Raw genomic sequence first — 13,401 nt, forward strand, 5'->3', positions numbered from 1 at the left:
CTTTGTAATTTCAAAGTTTTAATTTTTCATCTAACAATTATTTAAACATAAAACCCAATATACATTTCCTAACCTAACAAAACACTTTTTTTTTTTTCAAATTAAAAAAAAAAATTATATTCAAAATTTTTTTTCAAAAATGATATTAAAAAATTGTGGTTGTTCGGAAACTTAGAATAGTTTGTAAACAATAGTGAAATTGTTTAAATTAATATATTTTATTAGATTTTGAAAAAGGAGAAAAAAATTTGAATAAAAATATATCATTCTTTTTGTTTTGAAATTTGAAAAAATTATTGTTTTTTGTTATTTGGAAGTATGGAAAAATTGTATTGGATCTTGTATTGAATAATGATCAAGTGAAAAAGTTGAAAATTAAAAATTAAAAAATAATTTATATTTAAGTGATGTTTGGAAAGAGAATATCTGATAAATATACGAGAATACCTTGTTATCCAAACATGGATATTCCTTTTCCACCAAAACGAAAAATTAAAAAAAAAAATACTGCGAATGAATGCCCCTTGTAATGAGAATGAGGATGATTAAAGAGTCAAGAGTGAGCCCCTACTATTTTGTGGACCAGTCATCAGACCAAAAACGAAGATAAAGAAAAAGTGAACTAAATTTCACCATGAGAGATCAGTGATTTTTTTTTCATAATTATTATTCAACGCCCTTATTAGACACAAATTGGAAATTACAACAAAATCACTGTAATGGAAAAAAAAAAAAAAAAAAGGGTCACAATCTAGTTGGGGGTACCTCAGGCATGTGAAGCAAGCAAAATTGCGAAAGGTAACAAAGGCTCGAGTATAAAAGATATAATTTAGATCCTGTGCGCTTCCTGTGGTATTAGCAACTCCTCATAGTCACCCACCACCACCTGATTCACAAATTAAAAGTTAGCCAATACAGAATTTATTCTTCATCCACATCTTCTTAGTTACAACAAAAGAGAAATGGTAGTACCTCATATCTCTCCCCTCTGTAAGTATACTCCAGATGTAGCTTTTTAAGTTCTCCAGGACATGGATCACAAAAGCCCATGATGCCCGACTTCTTCACACCCTCATGAAGCTTCACCAACAGATGTAACGACAAATCAAGAAATACAAAAACTATGAATCTCTAGAGTACAGAGTCAAATGCATACCAGGTTAAAATGGACTTGCATGCTGTATTGCTAGGCCATCAAAATTTGGTGTAGTCTACGAATTGAGATTCCCTATAATTTCGAGAGATAGAAATAGCATGTGGACCCCATTGCATCAAATGCTACCTATGGGAAATGTGAAACCCAGCATTAAATGCAGTAGAGTCACATGCTATGTCTATCTCTTTTCGAATTGTAAAAGGTGTTTGGATCTATAAATTATAGGGAATCCTGATCAATAGTCTACAAAAACTTTTTAGTGGAAGACAAAGTTTCCCCCTCGAACTATAAGGTGTTTTATACTTTGCACCCTCAACCATCAAAACTAACACATTGAACCCTCTAACTTCCAAAAATTGAGATTTTGATCCAATTTTCACAGCGTTGCCTATATCCATATGAACGGTTACACATTATAACTTTTTGCTAGCTTAAGAGTGCAATGTGTCAATTTTGGTAGTTCGGAGTGCAAAGTATAAAATACCTCAGTTCAAGGATGAAGATTGAACTTTCCCAAGCTTTTAAGAAGCTATCAAAATTCATACTTTAGCTACTCTTCAAGAACAAGATTAATCTTCAAGGTTAGAAATTGGAGGTTTTTTTTACAAGATGAATTTTATTAATAATCAAGAAAAAGCACACATTATCACAGTACACAGGAAGTATACTTTTGAGTACGCCTAATGAGAGAGGGAGAAGGGGTCAACAAATTCCTGGGTACCAGTAACTAATAGTTGTTACCTAGTAATTTTTATCAATATTACTATCTTACATTAGCCCAATTCAGAAACATAAATACATTTACTGTGGTTATGCAAGGCAATTATAGGATTTAATTGCTGAGCTGATGGTGACCTGTGGTAATTTATAGGGATTATAGCAAAATGCTTATTTGGCTTGATACTTGTTAGTCATGTGGACAGTCCCAAGTTACACTCCTTAATAAAGGTCGTGCACTAACTTTTTAAAGTATTTCTAACGTGACCAATTAATTTGTGTATTGAATTACAAATCAGAAGAAACAAATACCTTGAGTTGTCCAGAATCATTAACCAGGAAATTTAGAGGTAGTGTGACATCCAGGACTTGTGATGTCAAGTCATCATGAGTTTCACTTGACTCATCTTTTCTACCCAAAGCAGTAAGGTTTCCATATGATGCTCGAGTAATAACCAATCCATTTGTTTCAAGTTGCCTATTTCTTTTCCTGTTGGCCACATTTTGTAGTAATTGCTGAGCTTTCTCTGCTGCTGCCCTTGCCTCTAGAACCTACACATAACAGGGAATAAAATACAGGTACTCCAACATTTTTGAACAAGGATAAAGAGAAAAAGAAGGGAAATACACCCTCTACAATCAAATGTGAAAACATGTGAAAAAACAATATACAAACTCAAAAAGCTTAACATTTGCAGACATTCAAAAACCTACTTAATTAAGAACAAAGAACGCTTTCATTCAAAAATCCTCTGTTATTATTATGCCCTTCATAAGCCTTGTTAACCAAGTGCTATGGAGACTTTCCACATTACACCCAGCGTCAAGACCACCATTATAACTAGACAGATGTGATGACGCATAGAAGGATTTGTGTCAATTATATCTGTGCAACACTAATATTAATTTTGTACTTCCTATATTTTTCGATGATCCACCATGTATTTCGTGGTTACACGACAGAATGGTCGTTCACCATCTATCCATGATCCTATATTACTAGCATCTTAAAACTTCAAAAGGGAGAGAGGAATTTCCTTGTGTCTATGGCTTGGCATATCTTTGACCACATGAAAGGGAGGGAATGAACTTTTTTTAGCTTTGGCACCTAGGGTGACAAGAAATGGTATAAGGGACCAAGGTAATGCAGCTACCAATTCCCTGTGGAGTCTAGTTCTTTCAGGGAAAATTTTTCCAGTTCAATTGTTAAGAATGCATGTGGTTAGGAGAGTTGTTTCTGAGGAGGTAGAAGAGGCGATTTGGTAGTTGACTCCACTTTAGCACCATGTGTATACATGTATATATAAAAAATTTATTTTCACAAGAACTTTCAAAAGGAAACTAATAGAAAAGAGTTGTATCTAGACACACAATAATAGAGTGTCCACAGGTTCATAATGTGGCCACAAGTTCATAAACCACGACTAAACTAGGGACATAAGTGACCCATACCTTTGAAGAAGTTTTTTCCATATTCTCTAAAGCCTTCTGTTTCTCTCTTCTACGGTAATATGGTTTTATAATGAGTTTCTGCAAGCAGGCAAAGGACACAGAATAAACACAGAAAATACACAGATGTGGTTAGTTAAACAATTTATTCATGTAAAGCTTCCATCTTCCCACCCATTCACAAATTCTAGGTATGGTTACTTGCAACATATAAAACAATAACTGGTTTCTCTAGAACTCCACAAATAAATCTAAAATAAGTTGTAACTAGTGACCATCACTAACCTTTCACAAAGTCATGTAAACCATATTAATAGATAACTAAATGCTGTAAATTTTGAATGTAGAAAACTGCTTGTATAGCAGAGTAGATAGACAAGGTTTTGTTTTCAAAAATAAAAAAGTTCAGCCACGATATGCACATAAAAAAGTTCACTTAAAAAAAAAAAAATGCAAATGACAAAGCAAACTAATGCCTACAGGTCATGGATCAGAAATATATAATAATTCAACATAAATAAAAGGTTTTCCAGTCAGCTAAATATAGATTTAATAAATCACATTGCATATCTAGGACTCTAGCGCAAACATATTTGCATCTAATAGTATCTGTTCCATAACAACATGACCCCGAGGGTCAACACAAGTGGCCCCCCTCCCCCCTCTCTTCTTCCCTTCTCCCCTCAAAGCTACTCACTTATCCATAAAAAAAACTATAACGTACACCACAGAATCAAAGGTAACTCAACAATGTAAGCCATAAGTCCTTTCAACTAGATGAGAAATCCAGGACTTACAAACTATTGTCTCTTTATCATGAAATACCTGCACGCAGTGGTAAAATTACTCTTCTTTATTTTTATACAAAAATAATTTTTCTCAATTGTATGTTCAGGGACTGAGCATATTCAAGTTCTGAACTATCGCTTACTGTTAAACCTTATAAATTTCAAAACTGGGCCCAGTTTAAAAGAGTGTAAATTAACTTTCACAGGTTTCCTGGAGCATAATTAATAAGCCAATCCTTTCTGTTAGACTCCTATTAATAGTTCTAACTTATTTGACATGAAGAAAAAGAAAAACAATAGAGTTTGCAAAATGCAATAACCTTGAGCAAAAAGTAAACGGATGTCGGAAGTACAAATGCTCCAGTTGCAAACATTGGATTCAAATGTGTCGAGATCAAAATCTGCAAGATATAGCCCATCAACCAAAGATTAGAACCCAAGAGGTTTTAACGGTATTTAGTTCTATTCTATCTCATTTCTAGAATCCAGTACAGTTCAAAAAATCGTATGAGCAAAAAGGAAGAAATATCTTTTTGATCGGTAAGACTATAAAACACATGTGGCATCATGTATTAAACCTTAAGTCACTAACAAAAAAGGAAGAAATATGTAAGTTCATTTTAAGGGAAATAAGTGAGGAAGAAGATATGCTTAACGGGAATAATTAGCTTTTGGCCACTACGATGCAATTCAAATCTCCAAAATATACCCTGCAAGCAAAGGAAAAAAGAGCATTAAGCTGACAAACATACTTAACTTACAAATAGCACGTGCTCCACCAACAGCAGTCAAATAAAATGGCCTAGAGCATCAAGATTTCTGTTCTTTTCTTTTGTGTGATGAATAAATAATACTATTTATACAATATTTCTTTATAAGTTACTATCCATACAATTTTTTTTTTTTTTTATAATTAATAAGAGAATTTTATTATCAAGTTAGGCATAGCCCAAGTACACAAGAAGTATACCAGAGAAAACACCTAAATACAAGCTAGAAAACACCTAAATACTATCCATACAATATTGAACCTATTATCTAATCCTCAAACCTTCTTATGAGGAAAGCAGTAGTCATTTGGTCTGAAGACCACGAAACATCATGGTTTACCAAAAAAGTCCCCAAATTTAGTAGGTAATTCCACAATGGACAGTTGGTTCTCCGTGACCAAACTCCTTAGTCAGCCTCAAAGCCCCAAAAATGGAAAGATGAACCAAGACAATACCAACGTTTTGAATCAAAGCTTATGGCCTAGGATATTATATTCTTTGTAGACATACAAATAAGCATCCACTTGAGAAAAATTATGATGGACCAATACCCAATATTACTTGCATGATATTTCTGGAAATTATTCTATACATCCAAGCAACCACATGCATAGTTCTCATGGCTTCCTTAAAACCACACATTTTTACAACATAAAAGCAAAAATACAGATAGGTACCAATGAATAATTGCTCAATGCATTTTCTGCCTAGATAGCTGCATTTACCTGAATTCCTATTGAATACAACATGCGGACGGTGCTGAAATTAGATAATTTCCTTCCACCACCAACTTCAACCTCAAGAGTCGAGCTACAACAATTGTCTCTAGTCACTAGCTTATTACATCAAGGCATAAATGAATCCATTTGCTAACACCTTCTCAATTAGCTGAAATATACTGTGAACTATAGACAGGTATATACAAAAAAGTTCTAAAAAATTATGAAAAGGCAAATCAGTGTCAGAAAATATAATATTTAGTGTGTCAACAAATAACTACAATTAATGGCTGTCATAAAAGCATTTGAAGTGTATGGTAAACCCCAAAGAATATTTGCTAGACAGTATATTCTGCTTAAAATTGTCGGCTTCACAGGAACTCACACTAAATTGAGCCTGTATATATATATTTAAAGTGGAAAAAATTAAATAATGAAAGACAAGAAATTTGAGAAGAGAATTCTTTATTCAATAAAAAGGCAAGCACTACTTTAACATTATCAGTAACGAGACAGATTTTAAGCAAATACCTTCCGACTTTTCCCGAAATACGGCCATGGGACTTTGAGGAAAACCAATGGCTATAATGAGCTGATGCCTCAAATGAACTTGTACCAAACTGTAGCAGATGAAAGCAGCAGAAATTTGGACACTTTGGATATAATTACCACAGATATTTGAACAAAAGAGAAGGAACGAGAAACTAAAGAAAGAAGTGGGGGGAGCATATTGAGCATGTATAGTTACAAATCATATTATTATGTTCTTATGCCATAGACCATTCACTCCCTCGCCTATCCATGTATAAGGGTCCAGTTGTGTCATACATTTAAGGCCAACAAGTTGACAGTTTTTAAATTGATTCTTTTGTCCATGTCTACATAGAGAAGATATTGGCAGTGCGAAGGGTCCCTCCTGACTATACTCCATGCTCAAAAGGAAATATCATCAAGTCTCATATAATGTTCCTTCAAAATCCCGATCACAGCTATCATTTTCCTTGCTTCAAAATCCCGATCTCATATATCATCAAGTCTCATATAATTCCGAATAAGTTCATATATTAAATATAAATAATAGCGCATGTTCCTTCAAAGGATAATTAATTTTCTTTTTTTATAAGTAAAACAATTATTTATTAATCCAATAACTGTCAATTACAACATCAAATATGCCCTATTTATGTAGGTGCATTAGAAACTAAGAAGTCATGAAGGTCCATGCCATTAAAGTCCATAGCAATGGCCCAAGTACAAAGAGTCCTAAAAAATAAAATTTTTAGCTCCGCCATAGATCTCTCTGTCTTCAAAAGTCCTCTCATTGCGCTCCTGCCACAAGCACCACATAATACAAATAGGGACCATCTTCCAAACTGCTTTGATCAGTCGCACACCTTGAATTGAGGTCCAGCAAGTCAATAAATCCAACACGATTTTCAGCATAACCCACGCTAGGTCCATTCTTTTAAACACCTCATCCCATAGAGTCCTGGCTACCTCGCAATGTAAAAGTAAATGATTTACCGACTCACCCCCTCTTTTACACATGCAACATCAGTCTGCAAAGATTATCTTCCTCTTTCTCAGATTATCCGTAGTGAGAATCTTGCTTAAGGACGTTGTCCACACAAAGAAAGAAGCTTTGGGAGGAGCCTTATGACGCCAAAACCTTCTCCAGGAAAACTGTATCTCAGGAACTTGTGTGAGGACCTTATAAAAGGAACGAACAGTGAACACACATTCCCTTGCAGGACTCTACCACAAATCATCTTCATGCTGGATATTTGGACGACAAGAATACAAGAGACTATAAAAATCTACAAAACTCCCCATCCCCCAATCCTGTGCCGTCCGGTTGAAATTGATGTTCAAGTGAATGCTCTTCTTGAGACTTCCATAACCTCTGCCACTGTGGCATCTTTGGCACTTGCGATCAAGAAAAGTGTAGGAAACAAATCTTGTAAAGCACTGTTGCTACACCAAGCATCCTTCCAAAATCTAATCTTGGAGCCTGTACCCAACTACAATCTAGTGTGATGATGGAAGAACTCCCACCCTCTTCTAATATGTTTCCATAGCCCCATTCCAGAGGCCCCTCTAACTTCTCTAGTACACCATCCCTCCACTAAATCACCATATTTGTTCTCGATCACAGTCTTACATTAGGCTTCTGGTTCCTTGATATATCGCCACAACCATTTGTCAAGTAACGCCCAATTGAACAATCTCAAATTTCTAATACCCAAACCACCATTAGAAATAGGACGACACACCATCTCCCACTTGACTAGATAGAATTTAAACTCTTCTCCTAAGCCCCCCAACATAAAATCTCTTTGTAGCTTCTCAAGTCGACCTGCCACGCTTGCCGGTATAGGGAATAAGGATAAGAAATGGGTGGGTAGATTAGAAAGTGTACTTTTGATTAACGTAACCCGGCCCCCTTTCGACAAGTACATTCTCTTCCACTCTGCCAATTTCCTCTATACTTTTTCAATCATTGTATCCCAAATCGAGGGCGCCCTCAAAGCTATACCCAGCGGTAGTCCCAGATAAGTCATAGGAAGAGACGCAATCTTGCAACCCATTGTGCCAGCCAACTCCCTTATATGCTAAACTTATTCAATCGGCACAAACTCGGATTTATCATAATTCACTTTTAAACTAGACACTGCTTCAAAACAAAGCAGCAGCGCCTTCACAGTTCTCAACTGGTCTTGATCGGCCTCACACATAATAAGCGTATCGTCTGCAAACAGCAAATGAGAAATAGTAGTAATACCCCTATTCGGCGATCCAATCTGGAAGCCATTAACAAACCCATTAGTCACTAAAGCCGAGATCATCCTGCTTAGTGCCTCCATAACAATAATAAAAAGTAAAAGAGATAACGAATCCCCTTGTCTCAAACCACAAGAGTTTGGGAAGAAACCCTCTGGGCTGCCATTGATCAACACAGAGAACCTTACCATGGATATACGCCAGCTGATCCAAGACCTCCACCTTTCTTCAAACCCACATCTACCCAGTAGATATAGAAGGAAATCTCAATTAACACAATCAAACGTCTTTTCCCAAAGGGAAATTAATAACGGCTACTATTTCCATAACCTCCATCTCTACCAGCTATCATTTTCTCACAATTCCAATCACCCCTCTTAAATTTAGTCACAAAGTTCCACATACAAGCTACTTGCTTCACTCACCTTCTGTCACATGAATAGCCACTATATTCCTCGTCACAAACACTATATATATGACTATCTATGATTTCTACCAAAAACTTTCTTCCTTATTGTTGCATTACATATCCATCTCACCCTCTCCTCCACTGAATATAGAGAATGAAAAATCATTAACACCATCCACGTAGTATTTTGTCTTCTCTAGATGTAGAACATGAAAGTTCTTACTTTTCAAGAGTCCACAGGTACTCTAAGGGGAATAATTGGAGCACAGCTGAAGTCATGGGCGAGTCTAAATAGCAGCACAACTATTAAGTGACGAAATTTGCATGCTTTCCACCCAACTATGAATAATTCCTAATTTCAGAATATAAATGGCAGTGAAATGGGTTAAGAATAGCTCAGCTTAGCCATGAATCATATGTCAACAAACACATTGTCCATTAAACTCGAAAGATAAAGTACTTGAAGAAAAAGGGTAAAAAAGGATTGAGAAGTCTCTATTTTACAACAATAGAGACGCTTAATTTTTTTTATTATTAGTAGAACAATAGACACTTAATAAATGGACAATGGAAAATTAAAATGATGGAGTTTGTACATCTCCTCTAAACTTGTATATGGAATTTCTACAGTTACAGAAACTGTTAATATAACATTTTTTTGTCTTCAAAGTATTGTCTTCTTCGGGAAGTATCGTGAGATTTCCTGGGAATAAAATATTAACATGCTCAAACAACAAGAAACAGAGATGTACCTTCAGTCCGCCGGCTGCCGACCTTTTCACATCTTTCATCTTCCATCCAACTTCAATAGATGACTCTGGACCTAAAGCAAGCTGTATCTGTGAAAGAGAAAGTTAAGGACAAAATACATTCAAAAGATGTTAGCCGCCACAACCAAGTAAATATAAAAGCAAGAATCAAACATTAACTTTTCCAGCCTCCAAAATCGCCTCTGTCAATCACAGATTTATATAGCATTGCCAAGATTTTGCTGGATAACTTACTTTTCATTAACCTGTTTTCCCCCATAAAAAATATGCCTTCTTACAAGACAATTCAAGAATCCCCACATAATTGATAATACAGATTGCAAAAAAATGTATATACCCTAACCAACATGATATGATCTCTTCAAAATAGTAATAATCCATATTAGTCATATAGTATGTTAAGGGCGGCAAAAGGAAATGAGTAAATTTGAGACAAAAAGGAAGCATACATTTCCAGTTGCCGTTTCAGACAGTTGGCGGGTCCAGGAATTGGAAAGATTCAATGAACCATCTTTCAAAGACATTACAATGCCCATTGTTGCAGTTGAGTGCAAAGACAGCTGACTGAACAAAGAAACAATAAAAAGGTGGTAAAACCATTAAACCTACTGAAAAATTCAAATGGCATACATAAGCACACGCCCTACCGAGATGTTTCCACCCCAATTAGTGACCGTAAACCAGCTGAAGCCATAAATTGAACAGAAGAAACTGGAGATATCTGATGCCTGAACACACCAGTAGCAACTCCACCTCCAGAATTCCCATTGACTGCCAAATTTCCACCAATTGATATGGCATTGCGTTTTGATAGCTGAGACTCCACTTCACTTGCCATAGCCATTCTGACATTTAGGCATATAATGAAAAAAGCCCAAAATCGAAACAGTGAAACTTTCTGAAAAGCTTAACAGTTAACATGCATAAGATTAAATGCTTTTAGATATCAAGAAAACATGTTATTTACTATAGCTAATGAAATCACAAGCCTCAAGAGATAATCATTGTGGGAGGAATTTTTCCGACAGAATAAAAACAAAACCTCTTTGTGTGTGTGTGTGTGTGTGAGAGAGAGAGAGAGAGAGAGAGAGAGGCCTGAATGGTCATGATCGATAGTAGCACAAATTTCAAGCTTGTGAAAAAAATAAGGGTCATAGGGAGCATTGTACTTCTTAGAACGAACTTACCCTTGCATGATACGATCACCATGTAGAAGGTGTGGCAAAGAGATTTTCGCTAGAATTGTCCCAGAAGGGCGGAAGTGTGCAAAAATCTTTTCTTCTTCTTTTCTTCGCCGTAACCTTTCAAGTTCTTCCTTTAGCTCTTCTACCTTATTCAGCTTCGGACCAAGCTCCAAACCAGAAGTCAGGCCTTCCATACCATAGATATCATAAATTTGTCTTTTAGTTACATCTGATAAAATTTCATATGCTTCACATATCCGTTGAAAGTTCTCTGTAGCAATATCTTTCATCTGAATGCGAGTGTCGAATTAAAACTTTGTCAATTGCTCGCTTTCAGGGAAGTCAAAATCTTGAACTATTATAAAACAAAACCACAAACTCTAACTGATCAGACATACAAACTCCCCCCCCCCCCCCCCTTCCCCAACCACCACTTCATTGCAAAAGGTGATTGCCCCTGTTAAAACTAGCTAGTGAAGTAAGACGTGAACTCTAAATAATGGGAAAACAATAGGTGATCTCTCCATTCCATAACAATCATCTCATTTGTAAAAATGAACATACTGCAGGAGCATTTCGTGCCTAAAAAACTCGAGCTTTTTGTATGTATTTTAATTTACCTTTATGCTAACACACTAAAGCTTTCACACATGATGACCAACAGGCTGACAGAACACATACTGTTTTTAGACTTCAAGTACTACCAATATAGAGGATGTGATGTGATGCAACAGAAACCATCAACAACAGAGATATGGTGATATATGATTTTTTTTATCAATAGATAAATGATATTTTTGACATACAAAAAAACTGCACACCAACATCGACCTGATATTGTACAAATAGAGTCCTCCTAAATTGACCTTGAGCATAAGGTAAGTTCATAATTAAATCATTGAAACCATACTCTAGCTGGCATCAGATGTAAAATCAGATTTCTAATTGAAACATATTCTAGCCAGGTTGAAGTCATCAAGAAAATAACATCAATGGATTGCTGCCTATCTGGCGGCTTCTATAGATTCAATAAAAATCCACCTAACTATACTTCTTCTTAGCATCATTTCAAAACTAACGAGCACAAAAGTCAACAGTTTCAGCCAATTCCCCCAACCTTGAACAATGAACACCAATAATGTCTTGAACAAGACAATAACGATTAAGTTTTATAAATTGTACACTTAAAGTGTAACCCCATTCATCTTAGCCACAAACACAAACTTTCACCGAAAGAATGCATACTATATCAACTATTAGGCCCAACATTTCATTTAAACCACTAAAATCACAACAAATTTGTTCCATAACAATGCAATCAAAATACTTATAAAGAAAACAATACAATCAAAATGACTCCAAAATCTAGAATCTTAGTTTCCCGCCCATTAAAGCAAATATTCGTTTCAAGCCTTTCAGGGTTTTACAGAATAAAAGGAAAAATGAGAACAGAGGGATTAACTAGTCCAGGACAAATAGTTCACGCGAGAAAATAAAAGGGGGCAAGAAATGGCACGAAACACACATGGGGGGCTTGGTACTTGTCAGGGTGATAGATTTGAGCCCATTGGCGATAAGCCTTCCGGATTTCTTCGTCGGAAGCTTCCGGTGACAAGTGAAGCAGTGCGTACAGTTCCCTATTGGGTGGGCCCGCGTCTTCTTCCTTCATGCCTCTCCGTATCTCTTTCTCTTGAACTCCTATGTTCCAGGGTTTCGCAGAGGGTTTTGCCCAAACAGGAAAACGGTGGGCTTTTGGGGGTTTTTATCGGGGTACTTGGAAGTCACCGCGGAGAAGAGGAACTCTTGTCTGTCGTATAAGCATTGATCACTAGGCGCCCGGGTACTCGCCGTTTTCTCCTTTATTTAGATAATCTCTTGTCGTTTACGCGAGACAAACGAACAAAACAAGTCGAAAGGGAACGTGGGCTTGAGCCTTTGTGGAACGAATTATGACGCGCACCATTTCCAAGTGCATTGTTGGGTTTTCAGTGATGGGCTTTATCTAAGCCCATATCCATGACTTCAGGCCCAGGCTTCATCCTGAATTGATTCAATCAATGTTTTACTTGCATTTTCTCCCCGTACCCGTAAATTTACTCAGTGAAACTCTTCAATTTAATATATCAGAAGCACTCTGCATACATAATTCCATTTAAAAAAGATAAAATGATAGTTGCGTGCAAGCGCCGCGCAATCATTTTAAAAAAAATGAATAAATACATATCACATGAAAAGAAAATTATTTTTTAGTAGTAAATTTCACACTTTTTTAAAGCGCTTGCGTATTTCGCGACTATATATAACATTACTCTTTAAAAAATGACAAGAAAAATATCAAACCAATTATAATTACAGTACTATTTTTTGGCCTTTTGTTACTTTATTTCAGATAAATATAATAACATTGATATTTAGAAAATAAAAATGTTATAGTCACAAAGAGATTTTATAAAAATAAACTCATAAATTGGCGTGGTTTCATATGATACGTTAGATCTACTTTAAAATAAAAATAATTTTACAATCTAACATACCACATCAAACTGTCACGTCAATTTGTGAATTTAATTTTATAAAATTTCTTTGTGACTAAAATATTTTAGTTTAAAAAAAAACCACAATACAAAGAACATGATTTAAGGTGCATTATTTATGTGC

At 35.7% G+C, this 13,401-nt stretch overlaps 1 protein-coding gene across 1 annotated transcript; it reads right to left on the reverse strand.

The window, feature by feature from the left end:
• Window positions 1-602: 602 nt before the first annotated feature.
• Window positions 603-12,555, reverse strand: LOC109011663 (chaperone protein dnaJ 13). Its single transcript, XM_018992952.2, has 13 exons — window positions 12,269-12,555; window positions 10,747-11,033; window positions 10,207-10,404; window positions 10,009-10,123; window positions 9,542-9,628; window positions 6,131-6,219; window positions 5,606-5,690; window positions 4,767-4,820; window positions 4,431-4,511; window positions 3,326-3,403; window positions 2,186-2,425; window positions 973-1,080; window positions 603-886 (listed from the first exon to the last, which is right to left on the reverse strand). Exons 1-13 carry the CDS (start codon window positions 12,410-12,412, stop codon window positions 830-832), a joined length of 1,623 nt encoding a protein of 540 aa, XP_018848497.1. The 5' UTR covers window positions 12,413-12,555; the 3' UTR covers window positions 603-829.
• Window positions 12,556-13,401: the final 846 nt, after the last annotated feature.

The sequence above is a fragment of the Juglans regia genome, chromosome 2, assembly GCF_001411555.2.
Source record: "Juglans regia cultivar Chandler chromosome 2, Walnut 2.0, whole genome shotgun sequence".
In the NCBI taxonomy this organism is placed as follows: domain Eukaryota; kingdom Viridiplantae; phylum Streptophyta; class Magnoliopsida; order Fagales; family Juglandaceae; genus Juglans; species Juglans regia.

Bases quoted from the DNA above. Each gene is read 5' to 3' on its own strand.
- LOC109011663 (XM_018992952.2), bottom strand. From the start codon at position 12,412: ATGAAGGAAGAAGACGCGGGCCCACCCAATAGGGAACTGTACGCACTG. The intron at 6,220-9,541 runs GTACATCTCTGT...CATCTGCTACAG, and splicing joins CGGCAGCCGGCGGACTGAAG to TTTGGTACAAGTTCATTTGA. The intron at 887-972 runs GTACTACCATTT...TTTGTGAATCAG, and splicing joins ACAGAGGGGAGAGATATGAG to GTGGTGGTGGGTGACTATGA.